Source organism: Dryobates pubescens, chromosome 2 (assembly GCF_014839835.1).
Source record: "Dryobates pubescens isolate bDryPub1 chromosome 2, bDryPub1.pri, whole genome shotgun sequence".
Taxonomy (NCBI): Eukaryota; Metazoa; Chordata; class Aves; order Piciformes; family Picidae; genus Dryobates; species Dryobates pubescens.
The window spans coordinates 45,086,664-45,111,737 of NC_071613.1; the positions used below are offsets into that span (position 1 = coordinate 45,086,664).

The following is a 25,074-nucleotide window of genomic DNA, read 5'->3' on the forward strand; positions in this document are numbered from 1 at the left end:
CAATAACTTCATAGGGAGGACACAAAAGATGCTATGCCAGCAGAGCCAGAGAGGCGTACAGGTCTGAAGTCCTCAATATAGGTTTGACATGGATATGATGGAGGGGTCCAGAGGAGGGTCACAAAAATGATCAGGGGGTTGGAGCACCCCTGCTACGAGGACCGGCTGAGGTGTAGCTGGGTTTGTTCAGCCTGGAGAAGAGGAGGCTCCAGGGAGACCTGATAGCAGCCTTCCAGTACCTGAGGGGGGCCTACAGGAAGGGTGGGGCGAGACTGTTTACAAGGGCCTGCAGTGACAGGACAAGGGGCAATGGCTTCAAACTAGAGAAGGGAAGATTGAGATTGGATATCAGGAAGAAGTTCTTCATTATGAAGGAGGTAGAATGCTGGAACAGGTTGCCAAGGGAGGTGGTTGAGGCCCCTTCCCTGGACATATGCAAGGTAAGGCTCAACAAGGCCCTGGGCAGCCTGGTCTGGTTGGGGATATCCCTGCTGACTGCAGGGACTAGATGATCTTTGGAGGTCCCTTCCAGCCTGGACCATTCTGTGATTCTATGACATAGAGGGGTGCCAGTCAGCACAGCCCTACAAGAAACCTTACCAGGTAAGTCAGACTTGGGCCTCAGGCCTGAATTAAATTCAGTCATGACTAGAACTCTGCATGGCACAACAGACTTTGGTGCCATGTGCTGGGTAGCCTGTGGCCAGAGAAACAAACAAGGCTCCTGAGCTAAGCAACAGAAGTGAACGAAAGGATTAGAAATCATGTACCACAATGTCTTTACTGGAGCAAATACCAAACTGTTCAAGCATCTTCTCCTTTACCAGACAGCCCTGCAACTGCACTTCTTTTGTGTTTTTTGTTTGTGCCTTGGTTTTGGGTTTTGTGTTATGGGGGTCTTGTTTTATTTTGTTGGTGGTGTTGTTTTTAAAGCAGCCCCTTTCAATCAATGCTTGTTTTTAAGAAGTACAATCTCCAGGGCTCTGCTCTTGGTAATGTGATCCAGGCAGAGTGAATAAATTCAGCTTTTTATGGCTTATTTCTATATGCAGTCACAGAATCACTAATCATGCAGAGATTTTCCTTTACCCTACAGCCATTCTGAGTGAGCTGCTGCAGAGGGAGAACAGAGTCCTTCACTTCTGGACCCTGAAGAAGCGGAGATTAGATCAGTGCCAACAGTATGTTGTCTTTGAGCGCAGTGCCAAGCAGGTAGTCAAAAAACCCCACTTTGTCTTTCTATGCTGGCAGTGTGTAAATATTTCCTGTGCCTTTGTAATGCCTCTGTGTGAGAGTCCTGTTGCAATCTCCAAGTTGTATTTAAAAACTGTAACTTTTGAGCACACGGCAATTGTAGAATTAAAACATTTTAGAAAATTGTGAAACTCAGGCACAAAACTCAGAATTTTTGCCAGGCCAGAAACAGTTTGATTGAAAAGAAATATAAGAGCAAACTTGATGTGTCAAGCTATTACTGAATGGGAAGTCTGCTTTTCCTGCAGGCAGATTTATCTGCATGTAGGCAGAATTCCCTGCACTCTTTTTTCTCCCAGGAAACATACAGCACTTTTTTTTTCACCTGCTTTGATGACTGTATTCTTTTTGTGTGTTCCTAGATGGTGTTTTAGCACACACAGGATTAAGTTCCAATGGATCTTATATCCTTTATTTGGCAGATTATTTTTTTTATGATTTTTTTTGGTCAGAGGATTAGCTCCTGAAACACAAAGACTGCTTGTTTTGTTTTCCCTTTGGTTGTTTTTGATGTTCACAGGCCTTAGACTGGATCCAAGAAACGGGCGAATATTACCTCTCTACTCACAACTCCACAGGGGAATCAGCAGAAGAAACTCAGGAACTCCTGAAAGAATATGGGGAATTCAGAGTACCAGCCAAGGTAAACAGTGACTTCAATCTAATTATGGCATCAAGCTTAGTCTGTGTTTATGATCCTGTTTCAATACCTTAAATCTCTCTAATAATATTCTCTTGTTTTTTATTTTCCTTCTGATATTCCTTGCCCAGAAGATAAATGGATTTTGAGAACTCTGATCTTTCAGTTTTAGCAAGACACAGGGACAAAAAGGAGGTTTTCTCCCCCTTAGTCTGTACTGGTTATGGAACATTTTTGTTCTGATTAAAAGGAAAAGTCCATTAGCACTCATAGTTCACAGAAACCTAATGAAATACACCCTAATTGCATCCTTGAGCGGTCGTACAAGAGTGGTATAGAGCAGCTAATTGATGTGAACATATCCAAGGTCATCTTGGACTCCCCTTCTCTTTCTTCTGTCATTGCAACCACCATTTGTTTCATGAATTCCAGCTGGTTTGATCACAGATCATCATTTATCTCATTAGAAATAATCTGGTGATCTCAACAAAACAATTTAAATGTATGGGTTTGTAAACTCTGAACATTTTTTTTAATGCAAAGCTGCATTACCAAGAATCTATTAATGCATATGGAACAATTCTGAGAAATCTGTTGTGGTTTACAGAGGAATGGTGCTTCAGACAAATTAATTCAAACCACAGGTAATTCACAGACAGTGAATCCACAGGGGTATTAACAGTCACTGATAAGTATCTAAATTACAAAGTCAGACTGTAGCAAGACTATGGCTGTGGTATTGTGTAGCTTCATTTCACTATGTCCTTAAATCATCTTCTGTAATCCTTAAATTCCTCATTAGGCTGTCCATGCTTGAATGGGTTTGATTCACAGTGGTGTTCTTGTACCTTTCCTTTTTTGCTTAGCTTGCAGGTTTGTGCAAATAGGAGGTAATTAGCAATAGATGTAAATTTAATTTAATCAGACAGAATCCATAAAACATTCCTTCAACAGTACTTCTGGCTCTTACCACCCATAATCAATCCACCTGGCTGACATTCCAGTTTATAATTTGATTTTGTTTAGGATAATCTCAATTCATCCTGAACTTTCAAAACTATTTCTGCTCTCGATGTAGCCAAGGACTGAGTTTTACACCTTGTTTCTTATTGACCATTACTGGCTGTACCTTACACTGAGGCATGCAGCCTTGCTCTCCAGGGCTCTATTAATCACTTCTCTGCTGCTGCCCCCTGCAATCTCATAACTGTATATCAGTCCCAGACTGATGTTATTCTCAAATTAAGCTGTAACTGAAAGCATTCCTGATCCAAATAATGTTCTCATCCAATGAATTGTTTGGAAAGCCTAAAACACCAGCAGCTTTTGGGAATGAAACACCTTCTAAATAGAACAGGATGTCAGATTTTCACTTCTCCATACCTAGCCTCGCTTAAGTATTCAGTTAATTTGTTAAGATGAGCTCTCATTCAGCTGTTGATTTATTTTGCTGCTGAAATTTCTTGAATTTTGTATTTGAAATCAGCTAGATGTTTTCTGGTTTGAAGTGCATTTGTCCATTTGCAGCCATACTGCTGATAATGTTGAGTACCTGACAGCACATCTTGCTTCAGGCAGTGGAAAGTTCTCCTCATCTCTGAAAAGCAGCTTGCCAGTACCTCTGGGCATATGACTGATTCTCCTTTTGCTTTTGAGGATTAACATGTGTGTTACAGCTGGAGTGCAGTCTGTACAGTTGATATCTCAGTTTTTATAAGCATTTTTCACTTGAGCTGGCTCAAACATAGGGTCCAGGCACCTTCAGTTCCTGGGATAGATTTGGGATCTAAGCTAAGATTTGTAACTAACTTCTTTGTGCCAGATTTGCACAAAGTTTCTCAACATGGTAAACCATAGTGACTAAGGGGCAGAGCCCAAGTGAAACAGAAAAGTCTTCTGGAAAGTTTGGGGGCTCAGAGTATGTTTTGCAGTTCAGGCATCGTTTAGTTTGTGATGCTCTAAGTAGAACTAAAATACCGAGGGAGGATTTTATAGCAGACCAAGAATTTGGATTTAAATTCCCTTTTTTGTTTCTAAAACAGAGCAGTAGTGACTCAAACTTACTTCCTGGACTGATATGCAGTGTGTTAAAGACTTGTCTGCACAGGCCTGCTGAACCACCTGGGTAGATTGAGAGTAACTTGGTGTATTTTAGGAGGCATGATTTATAAATCCTGTCTTCTACTCCAAGTCTCACCAAAACAAGTCAGCAGTCAGTTATGGGAAGGAGGCATGTCTAAGTTGCAACGTTTTCCTTTTGTGCTTGTGTGTGTGTGTAGTTTCAAACCCTTGATTTTTTTCCTGTCTTCTGCTGCTTCATGAGTATCCTTATCAAAATGTCATTCCTTTCATACTTCAGTGGGCAAAGTTTAAAGCCTCTGACCTGTATAAAATGAAGTACAAGTAGTCTTTAATGATGGAAGAAAAATTGCAAGCTGCTTCTGACTGCTGTGTGAATTAAAAGCAAAGGAAATAGTAATAATAATGCAACATAACCGAGGATCCTCTTTTGGGCAGCAAACAAAGGAGAAAGTGAAGCTCCTCATCCAGCTGGCTGACAGCTTTGTAGAAAAAGGACATATCCATGCCACTGAAATTAGGAAGTGGGTCACCACCGTTGACAAACGCTACCGTGACTTCTCTCTCAGGATGGGGAAATACCGCTACTCCCTGGAAAAAGCCCTTGGCATCAATACAGAGGTACTGTAAGTCCGTGACCTGCTGGGGTTTTATACCAAAGCCAAAAGCTACAGGGAGAAGCAAAGGTCATGGTGTGAATGCTGCAGGTTTTTGTAGGTCCATTAGAAACACTTAAAACTCGGCCAACCTACCTAGCCAAGCTCAGAACTGTTTCTGAAGAGAAAAAGATGTTTTGTGGCAGATCAGTGATTGAAGGAGAAGGCTGATGAAGATCAGAAAGACTCCACACGCAAATGTTTGCACCGTTCTCCAGGAGACCATACAGTTACTGGGAAGGAGAGGAAACACCTATTGGTATAAGAGTCTGTGTTAATTTTAGCATAAGCCATAAATCCTGCTCCCACGCTCTTAGTTTGAATCAAACTCAGACTTTGACTGTAAGCTTTTGTTCTGTCATCATTTAACTAACAAAAAAATTGGTCTCAAACCTCCTCTCTGAGCAGCATACAACAAACTAAAAGTTATAATCTCCTGCTAATCCCTGGCCATGGTAATAAGGGTGAGTGCCAGAGGCAGAAACACTTAAAAACCATTCAGTCCACCATCCTTCAAAATTAAGTACCAAAAAAGTAGGAATAAATTCCCTCACTGACACCCTTACAGTATCTTAAATCTACCGTTCCCTGTAGGGTCTCTGGCTTACACAAAACTACTAATCACAGTCTGGAAAGGTATTTCCATGGCAGAAGACCATCAGAAGTTTGGGATTGTCTCTGCATAGTGCTCTACTTTATCAGACTTTTTATGAAGTCTCATACTAGGCAAACTAATTCAGATGTGAAGGAGCAAAGTAAAATTTAGATGTCTGTCCTCAATACCTATTCCTAGATAGGAGTAAGAGTGAAGACTGTAATAAATCTCATAGTTGGCCTTTTTTTAAAGATCTCTCACCTTTTCACCTTCTCCCTTTTCACTGGAGTTCTAAATCTGCATTTTCTTCTTTCTAAACATTGTTATCTTTGCCTTACTTTTGTCCCTTCCTATCTATTTGATCTGCATTTTGCACAACAGTAGGAATACAGTGAGTTTAAAATCTGTACTGTTGCTTTTTCTAGGATAACAAGGACCTAGAACTGGATATTATTCCAGCAAGTCTTTCAGACCGGGAGGTAAAGCTGCGAGATGCAAATCATGAAGTCAATGAAGAAAAAAGAAAGTCAGCCAGGAAAAAAGAGTATGTCCCCAAATGCTCACAGTCTGACATGACATGTTATCTAAGAGTGATTTTATGATATTTACATGACCAGAACTGACTGACAGTCTTATAACTGCTTCCAGATGGGGAGCTATTGAGAAGGGTCTGCAGGTGTAGGACAGAATTTGTGACTTGTAGGCTAGAGAGTTTCAGGACATACACAATTTGTTTTTGTATTTATCAGAAGTTACTTTGTGAAGGGAAAGGAGTGAATCACAGGCTGCATTGGTTTGGAAGGGACCCTCAAAGGTCATCTTGTCCACCCTCCCTGCAGTCAGCAACTAGATAACTTGATCAGCGCCACATCAGTTTTGCCCTTGAATGCCACCAGTGACAGGGCCTCAACCACATCTCTGGGCAACCTGATACAGTATTTCACCACTCTCTTTGTTAAAAACTTCCTCCATCTCTCTAACCTAAATCTAACCTGCTCTAGCTTAAAATCATTGTTGCTCATCTGACCACTACATGCCTTTCTAAACAGTCCTTCCCCAGCCCTCTTGTAGGTCCCCTTCAGATGCGGAAATGCAGCTTATAAGGAACTAGAGAATGATTGTTACATTTAAATCTAGAAACAAATTAATTTCACAGCATTTTGTCTTATTTTTTTGCAAGTGGGGCTTGTAGAAATGCAACTTAATAGAAGTTTATGCAGAAAAGACATTTAGAAAATAACCCTACAAGGGACTAGAGTATGAAGTGGTATTTCATTCACGGAGCTGAGGGCAAAGTAAGGCAGCTGAAGGTTTAGAGTGGAAGTGCACCACTTCATTTAGGCAACAGAAGGATGTTATGTTTTCTGTTCATTGTCCCAAACACCTGAATTATTTTCTTTTTTTTCTCCAGATTCATTATGGCTGAGCTACTTCAGACAGAAAAAGCTTATGTCAGGGACTTACATGAATGTTTAGAGGTAAGTTACAGCCTGGGAAGGCTCCAGTGTTTTCAGGCAGGACAGACTATCCTTCGCGATGGTGATGTTCACTGTAATGTGAAGGCTGACAAGAGCTGGTCGGTGGTAGGCTGAACTTGAGCCTGCAGTGTGCCCAGCCAGCCAAGAGGGCCAATGGCATCCTGGCCTGCATCAGGAACAGTGTGGCCAGCAGGAGCAGGGAGGTCATTCTGCCCCTGTACACTGCACTGGTTAGGCTGCACCTCGAGTACTGTGTCCAGTTCTGGGCCCTCAGTTTAGGAAGGATGTTGACTTGCTGGAACGAGTCCAGAGAAGAGCAACAAAGTTGGTGAGGGGTTTGGAACACAAGCCCTATGAGGAGAGGCTGAGGGAGCTGGGGTTGCTTAGCCTGGAGAAGAGGAGACTCAGGGGTGACCTTATTACTCTCTACAACTACCTGAAGGGAGGTTGTAGACAGACGGATGTTGGTCTCTTCTCCCAGGCAGCCAGCACCAGAACAAGAGGACACAGTCTCAGGCTGCGTCAGGGGAGGTTCAGACTGGATGTTTGCAAAAAGTTCTATACAGAGAGAGTGATTGCCCATTGGAATGGGCTGCCTGGGGAGGTGGTGGAGTTGCCATCACTGGAGGTTTTCAGGAGGAGACTTGATGGGGTGCTTGGTGCCGTGTGTTAGTTGTTTGGGTGGTGTTGGATTGGTTGATGGGTTGGATGCGATGATCTTGAAGGTCTCTTCCAACCTGGTTTATTCTATGTATTCTTTGTGAGGGTAGCACCATTGGTGGGTAGCCACAGAGCTGTGTCCTGCTGGTGATGGGAGCTGGGCGGTCAGCAGAGGGAGCTTGCCTCTCACTGGCAGAGCCATGCCTGGTGCTTCCCACACCTGGTTGTAAATCTATGGACATATCTGAGTGTGCCTTTATTTTCAAAGCTGTGCTTACCCCTGCAGAGTGAAAGCAGTGTCCTGAGACTCAGCAAAGAGCAATGTATTTGTGCATTGACCTGAAATTCGTTAGTTTCTGGGTTTTTTGTGGTTTTGTTTTTTCTTTTTTTGTGGTTTGGGTTTTTTTATTTGTTTGGGTTTTGCTTGTTTGTTTGGGGTTTTTTGTTTTGGTTTGGGGTTTTTGTTGTGTTTGTTGGTTTTGGTTTTTTTTCCTTAATCATGGAGCATTTTCTCAAGAATTCAAATCTATTCCTCTGGATCTTCTCATGCTGGAGGAAGAATAGAATAGAATTCACCAGGTTGGAAAAGACCTTTGAGATCATTGAGTCCAACCCATCATCCAACACTATCTAATCAACTAAACCATGGCACCAAGCACCCCATCCAGTCTCTCGCTAAACAGCCCCAGTGATGGTGACTCCACCACCTCCTTGGGCAGCCCATTCCAATGGTCAATCACTCTTTCTGTGAAGAACTTCTTCCTAACATCTAGCCTAAACCTCCCCTGGCGCAGCTTGAGGTTTTGTCCTCTTGTTCTGGTGCTGGTTGCCTGGGAAAAGAGACCAACCCCCACTTGGCTACAAACTCTCTTCAGGTAGTTGCAGACAGCAATAAGGTAGATTTAAGTTTTAGCACTAGATTTACAAAGTCAGATACCTTGTCTGCCTTTGCAGCAGGGTGTTCCTGAAGGACACTGATATGCAAGGGAAAATGCAGTGTATTTCAGTGAAATCTGTCAGCTTTCACATGCCTGCAGTTTGAAAGAGATTTTTATGTATCTAATGCTACCAAAGTGGTAAATCCAGCTTATCTTTCAACTGTTTCTGCCTGCAGTGTTTGGACACCATCAGTTGGACATGCAAAGACAGGTGGTGGTGGCATTTTTCTGCTTTTTCCTCAGTTTCCTCTGCTTTTCCTGTGTGTCAGCACTTTGAATGTCTCTGGAGAGTTTTCTGTGACACTGGATTTTTTTTTTTTTTTAATTATTTATTTTTAGTTTGTTTGTTTAATCTCAAAGCACATATTTCCCTTGTCAGCCTGTGCCTCTGGCAGTGAAACAGGGTAGATCTATTCTTTTTCACTGCATTTATTAACAAAGCTAAGAACTGCCGGTGTTTTCCAGACTTACCTTTGGGAAATGACAAGTGGAGTGGAAGAAATACCTGCTGGGATCCTTAATAAGGAACACATCATCTTTGGCAATATTCAGGAGATTTATGACTTTCATAACAAGTAGGTTTTCCAAACAGTTCTGTTAATGTTTTCTGACTAGGGAAACCAAAGACACGTGTATGCCTGTACGTCTCCAGCGTACGCCTACAGAACAATGTACATGGGAGTGTGAAGTAGCTGATCCAGATTTACCAAGTAATGTTTGATTTCCTGGTTTGTGTCCTTGACAAACATGAACTATGTATTAGTTTAAAATTTGCCTTCAGCTGATTAATGATGTTAAAGGTGTGTTATAGCAGCGCTTTGCAGTTCTATGCCTGCTTTCCATCTCACACTACTAGATCTAGTCCGGAAGCCTGGAAGCTTGCCTGTCAAAAATATGATCTCTTGGAAAACATGAGGGGGGGAAAAAAGGAATGGTTGACATGAGCTAGTTGAATGAGGAGATTTCCTGACATTTCTTGGAGACTCTCTGTGTTTAATCTATAACTAATGTTCCTCCACTTTATGAAGATAAGACTGTGTATCAGATCAGCCTAGAGGGTTTCCCTGCTATAATGTGAATGAAATAGCAGTTACAAACCTAATATTTAGGGGTGCTGAATCCCACAAATTGAGCCTGAATTTCAATGCCTGTCTTCAAGTTACATGTCAAAACCAAAGCACTTGAAAGACAAATCAGAAAAGTCTTCCCTGTTGAAGTTTTAGGAGACTTTCAGTGCTTCAGCCAGATAAATGTGCCATCACAACACATAAATACTACCACCACATATGCATATATATGGTCCAACAGAGGCTGCCATATACATGCTTTAGTGCAAGCAGCTTCAAAGCATATCAGGATAGTAGATTTAAACTACATATTACATTTAAAAAGCCTTTAAGTGATAGATGAATCAATTTCTGGCCCACAAGAATTGCCCTATCGTACAGATATATATTTATATTCCTCTCCCACTTTAAACAGGATCACCCAATTGCCTTCTCTCTTCTCCTCTCTTTGTACTGGCTATATTTCCTTTTTAGTGGTCCATACTGATGCCATCTGACTGCTCTCCCTTTTGGCTTTTCCTTGCTCCCAGCTACCACCTTTCAATTCTCAGTTATGCCCCACAGTTCCACTGTGTTACCATTTCTCTTTTCTCTGACCCATCTTCCTCCAGCCTGCTGCTTCTAAATCATCCTTTTCCCTACAAAACTTCTAGCAATGCTAAAATAAATTGTCCCCCTATCACCTTCACCAGCCTCCTCCACAGTCTTCTCCTCTGACTGGTGCTCTTTAGGCCCCAGCCTGATTCAAGGCTTTGGAAACAGCACATTCAGTTGCTTCTCTTCCTGCAGTTTCTGTTTCATGCTCTTCTTTCCACCCAGACATTGCACAGGGCTCTGTCTGCAAACATAGGTGTTGCTCATGGTACAGGGTGTTGGGAGAGAATTGTTTACAAAAATCTGTGTGTTGGGAGTTCACTACTTACCTATGAAGTGTTAAGCTTGTTAAAATTGTCCTTTGTCCAGTGTGCCAAGTTGGGTGATGGAAAGCTGGCAGCTTTGGGCTTCTCTTTTTACCCTTCCTCTGAACTGTTACACAAGATATTTTTGCAGATGCACAATCTGATTCTTGAATACCACTTTACAGTCCCAAATATACTGACCCCCTACTAGAGTTTGCTACCTTTCCCTTTCTTTTGGCAAAGACACACTTTTTCCACTGGCAGGACACTTGGTTAGACTCATAAACAAGACACAAGTATTAGTCATGAGCACTGATTAACTCATTGGTCATTCTGCTTCTCCTGGATATTTGTCTGTAATTAATTACATTGGTCTATTCCTTTTTCAGCATTTTTCTAAAAGAACTAGAGAAATATGAACAACTGCCTGAGGATGTGGGCCACTGCTTCGTCACCTGGGTAATGAGGCTTCTTCTTTCATTATTTATTCAAATTAATTTCTCTTGCACAAGCAGAAAAGCAAATTGGGAATTGGTGCAAGGGTTACATGCTTAATAAATGCAATTAGGAGCTAATAAGGAACTACAACTGCTTTGTCCTTTACTTTACCCAGGGTGAAAGGTTCCCATTCTTAACTCTTCTCCTTACCTCTGCTGGTTCCTTTTCAACAGGACTTCATCAAATCAAACCTGTTTCTAGGGATGACATTAACTTTTTGTGAAGGTGCCTGGAAGGACAGACATTTAAAATCTTAATTTACCTTTGTTAGGGAATTTTCATTATGCTGTGAGACCTCCACAAAGGCATGAACAATATAGTTTATCAACATTTTTCTTCAGAAATGAATGTTCAATTGCTGAGTCCCTGTGCTCTCTCATTCCATTACCCAATGCCAGTGGAACTTTGAAATCCCGATGCTAAGAGGTCACTCCAGCAATTTGCTACAGTAATTTATCTGTATGAAAGCTGTTCTCTTTTCACAGTATTTACCAGGCAACTCAGCCATCTTCATGTTTTCTCTGATGGCTTTATTCATATTTCTAACATGGGAATTAGTCTTTTCAAAGTCATTATAGAAAATTTTCACTTATCAAAAAAAAGAGCAAGTTTGGATGATTTCAAATGGGCTTTTAATTTGAAAACATGCCACAAATATTGATGAAATGTAATCAGAGATATTGCTTACCAGGAAGGGGTTACATATTTAGTTACATATTTATGAAAGGTGGACACACCTATGCACCATTCTGTGCAAAATCTTCCATGGTGCTTTCAAGATTTATCATTTCTGCAGTAGTACAATTCCAGAGCTGTGTGTCTGCTTACAGGCATATATACAATTGCCTGCCCAACTGCAGGATCCTGTTATTTTGATACCTGGTATTAAAAATTTCAATAGTTAGAAAAGGAGGCCATCCTCTTCTGTTTGCCTGCCTCTCCCTGAGACACACAGTTCAGTAATATGAAACTGCTCTAAGGCAGGGGTGTACAGATGCTTTTAATTTCCTCTTAAAAATAAATAAATTAGGAAATTAAATTCAAAACAGCTCTCACACAACATAAAGTTTGAACCATTAAATTCTGAACCAAGGTAGGAAATGGAAGTTTGGTCCAAATGTCACAAGTCTGAGCCTGTCTCAAGTCAAAAATGTCTTGAGCCAGATGAATTTAGGTGAGTCTTTTGCCCAGAGTTTCTGCACTGGATTTGTCTGCAAGTAGGTGATAGAGCCAACACTTCATGACTGGGTTTTAAGACTTGCAGACTTTTGGATACAGTCTGTGTAACATCAGTAGACCTCTGAGAAATTATTTTATAGCTGGATTCAAGTTTTAGGCCTTCCCTCTCTGAGAATTGCTAAAGAAAGCCTCCCATAGCTGTGACACAGTGCACCTCATTGCCCTCAGAACTGCTCAGGTAAGGTATGAACTGTCTCTCAGTCTTCTGTTCTCAATTTGCAGTTCTTATGTTGCTTTGAGAGGTGGGGGGTTTGTCACCTGTGTGATGAGTCTTAATGAAGGACTATGGAAGCAGAGAAATAGCTTATTTTGCTTAATGTTTGTTTTCACAGGCAGATAAATTTCAGATGTATGTCACCTACTGTAAAAACAAGCCTGACTCCAACCAGCTCATCCTGGAACATGCAGGAACCTTCTTTGATGTAAGCAGCCATTGCCATTTTCCTTCAGCACACATAGTGCAGCTGAAACACCTCTTTACACCTGAGCAACAGGCTCTTTTTTGTCATTTGGCATTTGGGTTTTTCATTCCACTGCAGCTATGGCATGCTGTGAGAACTGACAGGCTGTTGTATGATGTGTGATCTTCATCAGTGTAGCAAGTCAGTTTTAAGAGACACACACATTCTTCTGCCAATCTCTGTGAATTTTCAGACCTAGTCCTTTCAAAAGATCTGGTTTGGACATACTCTCTAATTCTGGGCTTAGCAGCAAAATGAAAAGCAGATCCCATTATATTTTATGACCTGAAAACCCTATGTTCAAAACAAGATTCTGTCCCCCTGTTCTGCATATTTTACCTACCCTATTAGGCATTTGCTTCACCATGCTAGTAAAGGACTCTGCTGACTGCAATTAGACTATTGCCCTTACAAGCACTATGCCTGTGATAAACATCTGGAGATTGCAATCCCACTTTTGTAGGCTGAGAAAAGTCTTTAACGTTTTTGAGTACTTTTAAACGTTTTGGAACCTCATTCATCTTGCTCTTCTTGTCTGCTGGCCCATAGCTTTGTTTAGTTCCCTTTCTGAGGGGTGTGGGGGGTAAGTGCTAAGGCCTTTTCCTCAAAGCACTGGAAATCTTTTTCACAGATGTAACCACCCAGAGGGATCCAACCTGTGATGTGGTTGGCAGCTGACATAAATCAGCTCCCCTTGGTTTTGTATGGGCCAGTGCTTATAATGTGTCAATTAAACTCAACACTGAAAGACCTCACATGAGCCAGAAGTGCTGAAGATCTTTTGACTTGTTTTTGGCCTTGTTTCTGAACGGTCTAAAAGTAGACCTGAACTGGAAGAGATTTTCCAGGAGGTGGCGCTTGAGCCTGTTGAATGCTTTGTACTGGGTGGTGACTCGTGGAGGATTTGAGCTGCCTTAGGTATCTTGTGTTGTTCACACAAGTTAAAAGCGTTTCCTCTGCTAAGCATCTCCACTACAACGCGGCATGCAAGCTTGATGTTTCCTAATAATGAATATTCAGGCGTCAGCGTCTGCTGTCTTGCACGAGATGTTTGCTCTCCGTTGGTGGGAATTGGGCTGGGCTACCCAGAGATGCCTGTGCAAAAAGAGAAAGCTAGCTGTCTCCCCCATAAAATCCTCACAAGTCACACAATCTAAGTGACTAAGGTAGTGTAGGATCTGTAGATCCTCTTTATCTGGATCTTTGAGTGGCAGTGGTTAAGTGACAGGACAAGGGGCAGTGTGGCACGAAGACTATGGAAAAAGTGGCCAATTCCAGGCAGAACCTGGAATTGCCTGAAACAACTTGACAATGAGTGAGTTATCCAGAGTAACACCTCTTAGTAAGAAGCCTGCTTGAAGATCACAGGTGTACAACCCTTCAGATTACATGAACCACCATAGAAAGCTATCTTTGAGATAAGCAGTCCTGATATTTTCTGAGTCCATAGAAAATTTGCAGCTTTGCAGATCATCATTGCAATGCTTAACTAATTAGGAGATGGAGCAGTGACAAGTGATACCTTGTTTGAAACTGTGAAGAGAATTACTAGTGATGCTATCATAGCTGTGAATTTCTAAGGACATCAGTGAAGCCATATATGTACAGAATAGTAGTTTCTTTTCTTAGCTCACTTGATACAGATGGAAATTATGCACAAACTCTCAGCTGTGAAACTTGCCTATTTTATCCTATGGCATTAGTCTAATAAAGCTTGCTATCTTCCATCCCTGCGGGTCTGGCTTTGCTTACAAAGTTTGGAAGTTGTTGATATATTGGCTGGAAATTGCATAGGGAATGGAACTAGCATGCTTACTCTTTCATAACTGCAGTAAACTCATTAATTTGGTTCTTTCACTTTTTGTATCTGTCTTGTTCACCATTTGGAAGTATTACTACATTACTTAAAATCATGTTCTTCGTTCAGTAGTTTCAAAGATAAATTATGTCTTCCATATTTAGCAGTCTATAATATTTGTAACACCACAGACTTCAGGCTAGAAAGATACAATTTTGATTGCCAAGATGTGTTAGCCTTCAGCTTCAGCTGGTGGGAATCATCATATTATTGGGATGATGGAGTTGATTCTAGTGTCTGTTATTTAAGCAAGCTTTGGTCTTCAGGTTAAAGACAGGGTTTGGTTCAGTCATCAATATGCCTCTGCTAGTTTGAATATGGTTTTTTCCCTTTAAATGTTAGAAAAGATCAGTTTGTTGTCTTCCAAAAGCCACAGGGTGCCTTTTACTTGCATGACCAGCATTTATAGAGTGGAGCATGGTAAACCCCGTTGACTTTGTTAGCAGAGCACCAGGTTTCTGCATGGGTGATTGTTCTTGGGTAGTTTCTCTGCTGACCTGGAGTGTCCCTTCTGAAATGGGCAGAGGCACAAGCAGGGTCTCAGCTTCTCCTTGGTAATATTTTTTCTGAAATCACTCACCAAAATTTTGTGTCATGTATTACAAAACCTAAATGTTTTGGTTTAGAGGGGATTAGTGTTTAATCCATCTACTCAGCTAGCTTACTCCAACATTTCAAGGAAGAAAGGGAGTAGCTATAGGGAGAATGCCCCTTTCCAGCATGTATTTGTCTGCCTGCATGTAGCAGTGCTGCTGCTTCCAAGCTGCAGGTTGCTGTGCATCAAGGACAGCTGTCACTCCACCAACCCACTCTGCATCTGCACAGTTTGACCTAGCAGAGTGAGGAATGCCTGAAGCAGGGGCATCTTGCTGGGAGCATGCTGTGCTATTCAGAGAGCTGGGAGCAAAGAATAGCACTAAATTCAATGTTTGGACCCTACAACACCAAGTCTACTTAGCCAGCTTCAGGAAGTTCACAGACATGGCTGAGGTCTTCCTGGCTCTTGCAGTCACTGAGTCCTAGACATGTGCTCTGCAGACACTGTCCCTGTTTTGGAGCCAGCCATGACTCAGCTTCATGTAAACTCTGTAAACCCACACACAGAGCCCCTTCCCTTTTAGGTCTTGTTCATGGCACTGGAGATACTTTTTTTTTCCTAGAACAAATTTGCCTACTAAAAAAAAATCAATTAAAACTCTGTTGCTACATCGTGTGAAAAAATGCTTATTTTTGCATCCCAGCATAAACACTGGAGCTAAAAAAACCAACACCCTAGCAACCTCCCTAGTACTCAACAGAAAATCAGGCTGTATACAGAATGAAAATCTCTGTTCTTGGCAGTTCTTCCCACATCATCTTCTGTAACTTCCCTTTACAGCCTCAAATTTACTCTTCAGTAGCTGGAGATAAGTCCCGTTTCCCTTCCTCATCTGCTTACCCTTAGGAAGTGAGGGTTTCCTGATGGCCAGGAGCAAGGGGAGACATGCCCAGTGCCAGGTAGAAGCAGAAGAAATTCCAACCAGTTCTGCTTCAGCAGAAAATCTGCCCCTGTAGGACATGAGTTTGAGGTCTTTTACATGGCTAAGAATGTGCATTAGGGTTCTGTAGGATTCAGTTCCTAACTCCCACTGGAGCCAGGTGAAGGCAGGCAGCTGGGGCCTGTGTGGATCTCACCAGGTGCTATCAGCAGTGAAGTTCATGAGCACATCACACTGATGAGCACAGTGTTGTTGAGATTCAGGTGGCAAAACAGAAGTATTCAGTAATAGAAGTATTTAGTGCTGCAACAAGTATCATGAGGGTATCTCTCCTGGCCACTTCAGAACAGCACAGGCCTGTCAGCACTGTCAGACCTGTTACTCCCCTGTGGATATTTCAGATACCCCAGGGCTCTCAAATGGTACTAGATGCTTATGTTTAGACAGCTAAATTACACCCTAAGCATGCAGTTTAATGTCACTTCATTTTAATTGAATGTTAAGACTGCTTTCAGCCTTCATAGCTGGGGGAGACCAATTGACATGGCAGATTAGTCATATTTAAATTGAAGCCTCTTTATTTTACTCTGCATGGACTTAGCTTGACTTGTATGGGGCCCCTGCATTTTAAGTGGCCTTAGGGGAACTCTGCGGGTTATTGCCAACCTCTCTGAAACCACAGATATTTGCATGTGAGCTTAAAGAGAGCTAAGAAAATAAACAAAACCAACAAGAAGAAGAAAAAAAGAAAAAAAAAAAAAAAAGAAGAAGCAGAGATCCAGACCTAAAATTAGTTACAGGTGGTTCTGTCTGGCAGAGGGTCAATAATTTTTCCATGACTGAATGCTGTTTTTATCTCTTCTAGGAAATTCAGCAAAGACACGGTTTGGCCAATTCTATATCTTCTTATTTAATCAAGCCTGTCCAGAGGATCACAAAATACCAACTCCTACTGAAGGTACTTCAGTGAACTTCCCAAATCACCTCAGGCAGAGCAGTTCAGAGGTGTAAGGAGTTAATTTACTCTTAAGGGAGCTGCTTCCTCACCTGTTTATGACCTGTAAGCAGCTCCTGCTGAGCTGCCACTCCTATTTCCCAGGCCTGGGCACAGCTACAAAGTGTGAAATTAAGTTGGGTGTTTTAAAGAAAAAGACTCAGAAAAAGAAAATAAAACAAGCAGTAAAAAAACCTTAGGGGGGTAGAGCGTGGGGGAAGGGTTGTATCAGAATGGATTTAATCCTAAAAAGTGAGAACTGGGAAAAAAGAAATTGAAAGGATGACAGGACTGTTTACTTCTTGCTAAGTGTGTGACATGCAATATCTTGATTAAATACTGCTTTGATGACAGCAGCAACGAACTTTGGGGAAATTTCACTGACTTGACTGAGACTTCTTCACTGGGACTAGATTCTGTTTGGGAGCTAACCTGCTTGTTTGAAAACTGTGGAAAAGCTTCATACACAAAGCAAGGATTTCCAAGTGAAATATTAACATTTCCAGTTAACAAAAAACTTTGGTTTGTTGTGAATTGGCTACAGGTTTTTGCAGTGTTTTCTGACTGGGTGTTTTGTAGTTCTAACTTAATCAGCCACTGTTGACTTCAAAACTAGTAAATCAGGGAAGAAAAATATCTGAGGAATAAGGGAAGAGATAGATTTCTACTTTGAAAAGCTAGGACCAGAAGTGATGCTTGCATCTTGTTAAAGGTTATTGTGTACATACCAAAGGAGTGATAAACTATACAAGGAAGACACATACTGAGTACACTCAGCATGTTGACAGATCTCTGCTTTACAAGACCCACAAGGCTGACTGGTAATGGTGGCAATAGGCATAAGTCCTCAGAAATCTTCTGAGTGCATAGTCTCACTTGAGAGAGCCTTGTTTTGTCTTGTTTTATAGTCACTCCCATGTGATCCTCACTATCTACAGTGGGTTCTGATGCAGTTCAGCTTTCTCCTGGCACTGTTAGCAAGGCAGTTGCATGTACCAAAACCAGATACAAAGCCAGCATGTTGGTCCAAGTTTGTTTATAGGTGTTTTTGTATTGCTTCTTAGGAACTGCTGACCTGCTGTGAGGAGGGCAAAGGGGAACTCAAAGATGGTCTGGAAGTGATGCTCAGTGTCCCAAAGAAGGCCAACGACGCAATGCACGTCAGCATGCTGGAAGGTAGCAGATGGGCAGGCGGCCAGGGCAGGGGAGGGACCCACCAATAAGTGAAGCCTTCCTGTAACTTGTGTAGAAAGTTAGTACAGGTTGGCTGTACCAATGCTGGTGAATGATAATAATTTTCAGGTACTACCTAGCTCCTTTCTAATTTCTCCAAAAGGCTTGAAAGAATAATGCTGGCTAGGAAGTTTGGAGGGTGGCAGGGGGAGTGTATTTATTTATTAAATGTGTATAACTCTTCTCTGGCCTGGTGAGGCCACATCTGGAATATTGTGTCCAGTTCTGGGCCCCTCAGTTCAAGAAGAACAGAGTCCAGTGCAGAGCCACGAAGATGATTAAGGAGTGGAACATCTCCCTTGTGAGGAAAGGCTGAGGGAGCTGGGTTTCTTTAGCTTGGAAGAGAGGAGACTGAGAGGTGACCTCATTAGTGTTTATAAATATTTGAAGTGCCAGTGGCAGTAGAACGGAGCCAGGCTCTTTTCAGTGATGTCCAATGTCAGGACAAGAGGCAGTGGGTGCAAGTTGGAGCATTAGAGGTTCCATGTGAACATAAGGAAAGATTTTTTTCACTGTGAGAGCAATAAAATAATGGAATAGGCTGCAGAGAGAAGCTGTGGAATCTCCTTCTCTGGAGACATTCAAAAGCTGCCTGGATGTGTTCCTGCATGACCTACTCTAGGTGATCCTGCTCTGACAGAGGGGTTGGACTACATGATCTTTTGAGGTCCCTTCCAACCCCTAACATTCTGTGATTCTGTGATGTATATGTATGTGTATATATTTGTACATACACATATGCATGTGTGTGTATATAGATGTATGTATGCTCTCTCTATATATATATATACACCATATATAACCAATTAAGATGTGATACATGTGCCTTCTGAAAGAGTACATACCCATAAGAGTATAAAGGTCTTTGCCTGGGAACATCTTGGCCTGGAAGCTGTGCTTGTAGTGACTCTAGGGTGATGGAACACCAAAACCATATTACTACACCACGGGCATGTTCATAATATTTATCTTTAAGTAACTATTACTACCCTTAGCAGCAGTCTGAGTCATTTAGCACATATAATGTATTTGCCTCTGGTGAAAGAATTATATCATTGCAGTAGGGGAAAAAAAACCTTTGGGAAGCACATTTTCACTGGGGCAGTGGATGCCCGTTAATGTCCTTTAGGAGTATGAATAAAAAAGGAGAAAGGCCTTTTCATTTGAGTTCCTTACTGAGTGTTGTTTCTGGACATTGCTGAGCCCGAGAACAAATGCAAGCTAATGTATTTTGTGGTTTTAGGGTTTGATGAGAACCTGGACGTCCAGGGAGAGCTGATTCTTCAGGATTCCTTCCAAGTGTGGGATCCCAAGTCTCTCATTCGGAAAGGCCGTGAGAGGCATTTGTTTCTCTTTGAAATCTCTTTGGTGTTTAGCAAAGAGATCAAAGATTCTTCAGGACACACAAAATATGTTTACAAGAACAAGTTACTGGTAGGTGTGGCTGCAAAGTATTATGGATGTTGTGTTTCTTTTAGGTAGAGGTGAAGTTTGGGAGATGGCTCACATGTCCCCATACTGGGTTGGGGATCCTCATACCACCTGGAGGGGCTGGCTCTGGGCTTTGTGGGGGCTCACCTGGAAGCCAAGCTCACAGTGAGTCTGGAGAGGTTTAAGATAGTGAGATCTGAAGTGTGTGTGGGAAATGCAAGGAGTATCAGCCATTCACTTCCCTGTCTTCCTCTGCTGGTTTTCTGTTTCTGTGTGTATAGCAAAGCACATCTGTATATAGCAAAGACCATACTCCCTTACCCATCCCTGCCTCCCCACTTGTCCCTACAAATGCAAAGTTTTCTGTACATGTGAAGCTTCATTTATATGAAATCTCTCATCATCTCTCTTTCACACTAGACCTCAGAACTGGGTGTGACTGAACATGTTGAAGGAGATCCCTGTAAATTTGCGTTGTGGTCTGGACGAACACCTTCCTCAGACAACAAAACAGTGCTGAAAGTAAGTATTGCTTTTTCCCTTTGCTAGTTCATGTCTTGGGACCACTAAATGAAAGACCAGTTTCTTCCACGCTTGTATTCATATGGCTTCCATGGCTGTCAGCGGGATTGTGCCTGCATCAGGAGCAATTCAGCTGGAAGGCCTCAGTATGAATCAAGCCAGTGCAGTTGTGCAGCCTTGCTGAAATTGCATCTCCTCTTGCAGTCTTGGTTGGGCAGCTGCACACTGACACATGGCACACCTCAGGGTGTTTGGCTGGGAGGTATAATTCTCTTTGTCCTTTGCCACTGGGCTTACAAACAATCAACCTATTCAGACCTCTAGAGCAGACAACCATTTCTGTCAGCGAGCCTCTGATGAAGAATTCATGTTATAGTTATTTTCTCTGAGGAAATTCAGTCTGTGCACTGATAACCTAGTTCCCCTCTGCAGAGTGTGCCGTACTGTTAACATTAAATATAGTTATCCAGAACTTAGCTGCTTTGCTATTGCTTGTCAAGTAGGTCTAGTAAAAATACCCTCAGTTCTCCTGGGGTTACTCCATCAGCTGAAATGGTACAGCAGAGAGGAGAAATAGGTAATCATGCATATGTATCAGCCAACCACAATTCTTCTATATGGGAGGGGACATACTAAGAATGTAATAAAGTGTCTATCTTTCTGCCTTGTGGAACTTTAGGCATCCAGTATTGAAACAAAACAGGAATGGATCAAAAATATCCGAGAAGTCATTCAAGAAAGGATTATCCATCTGAAAGGAGCTCTGAAAGAGCCAATTCAGCTCCCCAAGACACCAGCAAAGCAACGAAACAATAGTAGAAGGTAACCTCAGTCATTCCACACAACATAAAATCATTATAGTTTTCTTGGCCAATGGCAGTGTAGTGACCATGGGCTTCCTGCTGGATTCGCTTCAGTTTTGACTACAGTCAAAAGTAGTTTTCATCACCTTTCCTTTCTGTCTGTTGTCTGTGCAAAAGTAGCTATAACTCTTTTCTCTGATATACATAACAAGATTTTTTAGTTTAGTACTCCAGGATGTTAGAGAGAAACAAACAGTAAACATTCTTCAGATTCCAAGGTTATGTTTCTTTCACACAGTCAAATTTACTTCTTTTGTCTTTGGTATTTTGAATTGTGTGACAGTGAAAAACGCTGCTGTTCATGACAATATACTGCTGCAGTGAAGTACCTGTGCTTCATCATCAAATACAAACTCATTTCAGCCTGTGAAGTAATACAAATAGTTTGGGTTTGGTTTTGTGCTTTGGGGTTGGTTTTTAATTTTTATTAACTTCTTTGAATCCTAGATTACATAGCAATTATAGAAAAATAATTATTCATTTGCTGTCATGGTGGCATTCCCAGAAGCCACCTTTAGTTTGAGCAGCTCCACTTTCTAATGAAGTTTTATCACCCTCTTTCTTCAGGCTGCCTTATAGAGGCATCCAAAGTGTGAGTAACAAAGGCTGTCCAGGAGACCTGTAGCAATGCAGAGACCCAGACATTTCTTCCTGGGGACATGCACAATACAAGAGTTTTCTAGTACAGAATGGGGATGCTAATTATCTTTGTCTTTAAATATATAGGTTGCATTATTTAGTTTTTTATTTTGAAAGACCATTAAAAATGTAATAGAAATGTACCTCTGCAGCAGTAAGGGAGACAATACCCCCTGTTAGCAGACTCATAGAAGGAGACCTGTAGAGCTCTGTACTGTCTTTATTTATGTTTGTTTGGGTAACATTTTTATGGCTTACTATTAAATCCTCAAGGTTCCTGTTTGACAAGATCCCTTCCTTCAGTGTCACATGCAGCCCGGCCTGAATGGTTTTGGTTGAGGCAGAAATCAAACTGAAGAAAAATTTCTGCCTAACACACTCATTACAGAGCTATTTCTGAACACCACAGTCTTCTAGGCCATAACCTTGCAGGCAATAGCCATCCTGTTTCCAGCAACAAATACTGTGATTATGTGCCTATGGCTGAGGGTGACATCACTGTAAGTTGCAAGCTACATAGAACATGAGCTGCATCAGTGAGGTAACCTGACCACAAAGCCAGCTCTGGCATGCTGACTCAACAGTTCTCAAATCCACCTATAAAGTTGTGCATATTCCAGGTGGTGTGTTAAGCAAGCATTGTTGTCTTTGCAGAGATGGAGTAGAGGATGCAGACAGCCAAGGAGATGGCAGCAGTCAACCTGACACCATTTCTATAGCATCTAGGACATCGCAGAACACGGTGGACAGTGATAAGGTAGGACCGTGTTGTGAAAATACACCACAGCTGATTGCTCCTGGAAAAAAGGTATGGGAAGAATAGAATAGAAGTCAAAATAAAGCAACCTGTCTTCTGCTGAGTGAAGCAAAATTCATATTCCCCTATGTTAGCCTATTAATAGCTAGTCTCTTTCTAGGTGCTCATCATTACTGTTCCTTTATGTGTTAACACCTCTGTTGCTGCAGATTCTTTGTGGTTAATACACAGAGGTTGAATTGGCTCTGGAAAACAAAAAAAAACCAGCCCAGAGCAGCCTTTTCTCCACTAGTAGAGCTTCCCCTGTGGGAGACAGCTTCTGAATGAGCAAATGGTTATGTCCCATACATGCACTCTGAGCTAAAATCAGTAGTTTGTTGGAGAGACTATAGGTGCTTACACACCAATTGATGCAGCAAAATTGGGATCCTGACTAGTATCTCGAGAGCCTGGGCGATGTACCCATTCCAGAGACTCTGATTCTGGACCCCTCTCCTTGTGAACATATGGTGGAGCATATGGATGGCCCCAAGACATGCTAGTTTCTCTTGGAATGCTGCACGCTGTTGGCACGTATGTACTCATCATTTTACTTATCAGATGATCTGAGTCCAGATTCTCAGCTCCAGTAGGATGCCTGACTTGAATTTGTCACCCTGATCCCTCCAACTGTGGTCTTCAGCTGAATTAGCAGTTGGTGATTGGAGTAAATGGACTGTTAGTAATAATTTACCTTAGGTGTGCTTGATGGGGTTTGTTGTGGCCACTGAGAGAATGTCCATATTCCCTTCATATATTGCTTTGAAATAATGTGTAACTTGCAAAAGGATGATTTCTGCAGTACCATTCTGGATCTATCAGTTTGTCAGGGCTTTAATTGTGGTATCACCTGACAGAATGTAGAAAGGTGTCCTCACAAAATCAGAGTTCAAGTTTATGGTGGAAAGTTCACGAAGTTCACTGCAGACATTATGTTGAAATATGCAACTCCTATTTCCTGGACTCAGAAATAGGAGTTAAGTGCAAGTTATTTTTATAAGACCACCTGTTGCATTTATTTCAAAGGCAGGTTCCCATACTTTTGCTTTTTTGACCAATAATTTGTGTTGGACAAGCATTAATTCTCACAATCCAAAGGCCACTGTAATGTATGCAAATACTTTGCCCGATGTTGAAGAAGTGTTTTCTTATGTCTTCAATCCATGTGGACTTGCCCTGCTTTTCTCTGCTTTTCACATTTATCATTCCTGAGAAGGCCCTGTTCTAATGGAGTACTTGAGCTCATACTTAGTTTTAAGCCTTTGCATAAGCTTTGCTTGTTTGCCCCAAGACCATTGACTCAGTTGCATGAATTATATCAGATAAGCAAGGTGGAGGGGTGATGTTCCATACTGCATGCTGTAGCTGCATAAGAGATCAACAGTGCCAAAATCACAAGAAACTATCAGGCTGTACCCTGTGCCCATCATGGCAGCAGTTGGTTTAAGCATGCAAGACTGGAAAGGGTTATAGGAATTTCTGTCTAAAACTTTGTTTGAACTGGATAGTGAAGATATATCAGATAAATTTAGAACCAGTTCATACAGGGGGGAAAAAAATTGGGTGAAGGCTAAATCAATTCTAGGGTTGTATCACATTTTAGACCTTTTAAAGGTGGGTAGATTCACTTGCTGTCTGTGTGTTTTGGTATCCTTGTATGTATTTAATAAACAGAAACAAATTTCAGTGTACAGCCAAAGCTTAAATATGAATGCCTGTGCTTTGCTGAGTCTGAACAATTAGTATAATCCTTAGAGAGGCACTTCCCGCTGAACAGTTTCCTTCTTGTCACTGATGTTAATGTCAGAGTACTGTGCCGAGTTTAGCTCCTAAAGTACTGCATTACTGTGTCTTTGCTCCAAGGAAAATGAACTCCCTGCATTGCTTTACAATTCACAGAATCACAGAATGGTACGAGTTGGAAGGCACCTCTGGGGATCATCTAGTCCAATGTCCCTGCTAAAGCAGGTCATCTAGATCAGGATACACAGGATTGCATTCAGGCATGTCTTGAAATTCTTCAGAGGTGACTCCACAACCTCCCCTGGCCACCTGTTCCAATGCTCTGGCACCCTCAAAATAGAGAATTTTCCCTTATGTGTAGGAGGAACTTCTGTGTTCTAGTTTGTGCCCATTACTCCTTGTCCTGTCACTGGGTACCACGGCAAAGAGTCTGGCCCCATCCTTTTGCCCCCTACCCTTTAGAAAATGATCAGCATCCAGAAGATCCCCTTTCAGTCTTCTCTTCTCCAGGCTAAAGACCTTTGGGTCTCTCAGCATCTCTTTATAAGAAATCCTCCAGTCTCTTCAGCATCTTTGTAGCCCTCTACTGGACTCTTCCTCATAGTTCCCTGTCTTTCTTGAACTGGAGAGCTCAGAACTGGATACAGTACTCCAGATGTGCCCTCACTAGGTTAGAGTTTTTTACACAATGTTACCCAAATTAATGACAGATGAAGCTGAGCTGTCTTCCTTCCCTTTGAAATGCCCCAGAGGCACACCAACACAGTCTCAGTTCCAGCATCAGTTCTTATGCTGCTTGCACAAAGCTCTTAGGATATGTTAGCATCTGCTGTGAGAAGACTGTTAGCAGCTCTCAAAGCTGTGCAAGGGCCCAAGACACAAGGCTCCTAGTGGTGACATTTTGCCACATGGAAACAACTGATAGTCATTCCAAGTTACTTTCCTCTCCAACTTGAAAATTAGACTTTTTTTTCTTTTTCTTCCCTAGTGTGTAGTCAACCTTATCTTCAAGGATGGTCTGAGTGGACTGGGAAGATAATCACTGGAAGACTG

General features: G+C 41.8%; 1 protein-coding gene across 11 annotated transcripts in view; it reads left to right on the plus strand.

The window, feature by feature from the left end:
- Positions 1 to 25,074, plus strand: part of KALRN (kalirin RhoGEF kinase) — a 548,250-nt gene that overhangs the window by 382,870 nt on the left and 140,306 nt on the right. For all 11 annotated transcript variants that reach the window (XM_054176436.1, XM_054176489.1, XM_054176457.1 and 8 more), the window contains 14 exons: positions 1,097 to 1,212; positions 1,775 to 1,897; positions 4,412 to 4,594; positions 5,650 to 5,768; positions 6,636 to 6,702; positions 8,766 to 8,875; positions 10,656 to 10,725; positions 12,336 to 12,425; positions 16,666 to 16,758; positions 17,859 to 17,970; positions 19,271 to 19,461; positions 19,879 to 19,980; positions 20,660 to 20,802; positions 22,137 to 22,239. In XM_054176436.1, the coding sequence (XP_054032411.1) occupies positions 1,097 to 1,212; positions 1,775 to 1,897; positions 4,412 to 4,594; positions 5,650 to 5,768; positions 6,636 to 6,702; positions 8,766 to 8,875; positions 10,656 to 10,725; positions 12,336 to 12,425; positions 16,666 to 16,758; positions 17,859 to 17,970; positions 19,271 to 19,461; positions 19,879 to 19,980; positions 20,660 to 20,802; positions 22,137 to 22,239 (1,622 nt within the window). The remainder of the gene's footprint in view (positions 1 to 1,096; positions 1,213 to 1,774; positions 1,898 to 4,411; positions 4,595 to 5,649; positions 5,769 to 6,635; positions 6,703 to 8,765; positions 8,876 to 10,655; positions 10,726 to 12,335; positions 12,426 to 16,665; positions 16,759 to 17,858; positions 17,971 to 19,270; positions 19,462 to 19,878; positions 19,981 to 20,659; positions 20,803 to 22,136; positions 22,240 to 25,074) is intronic.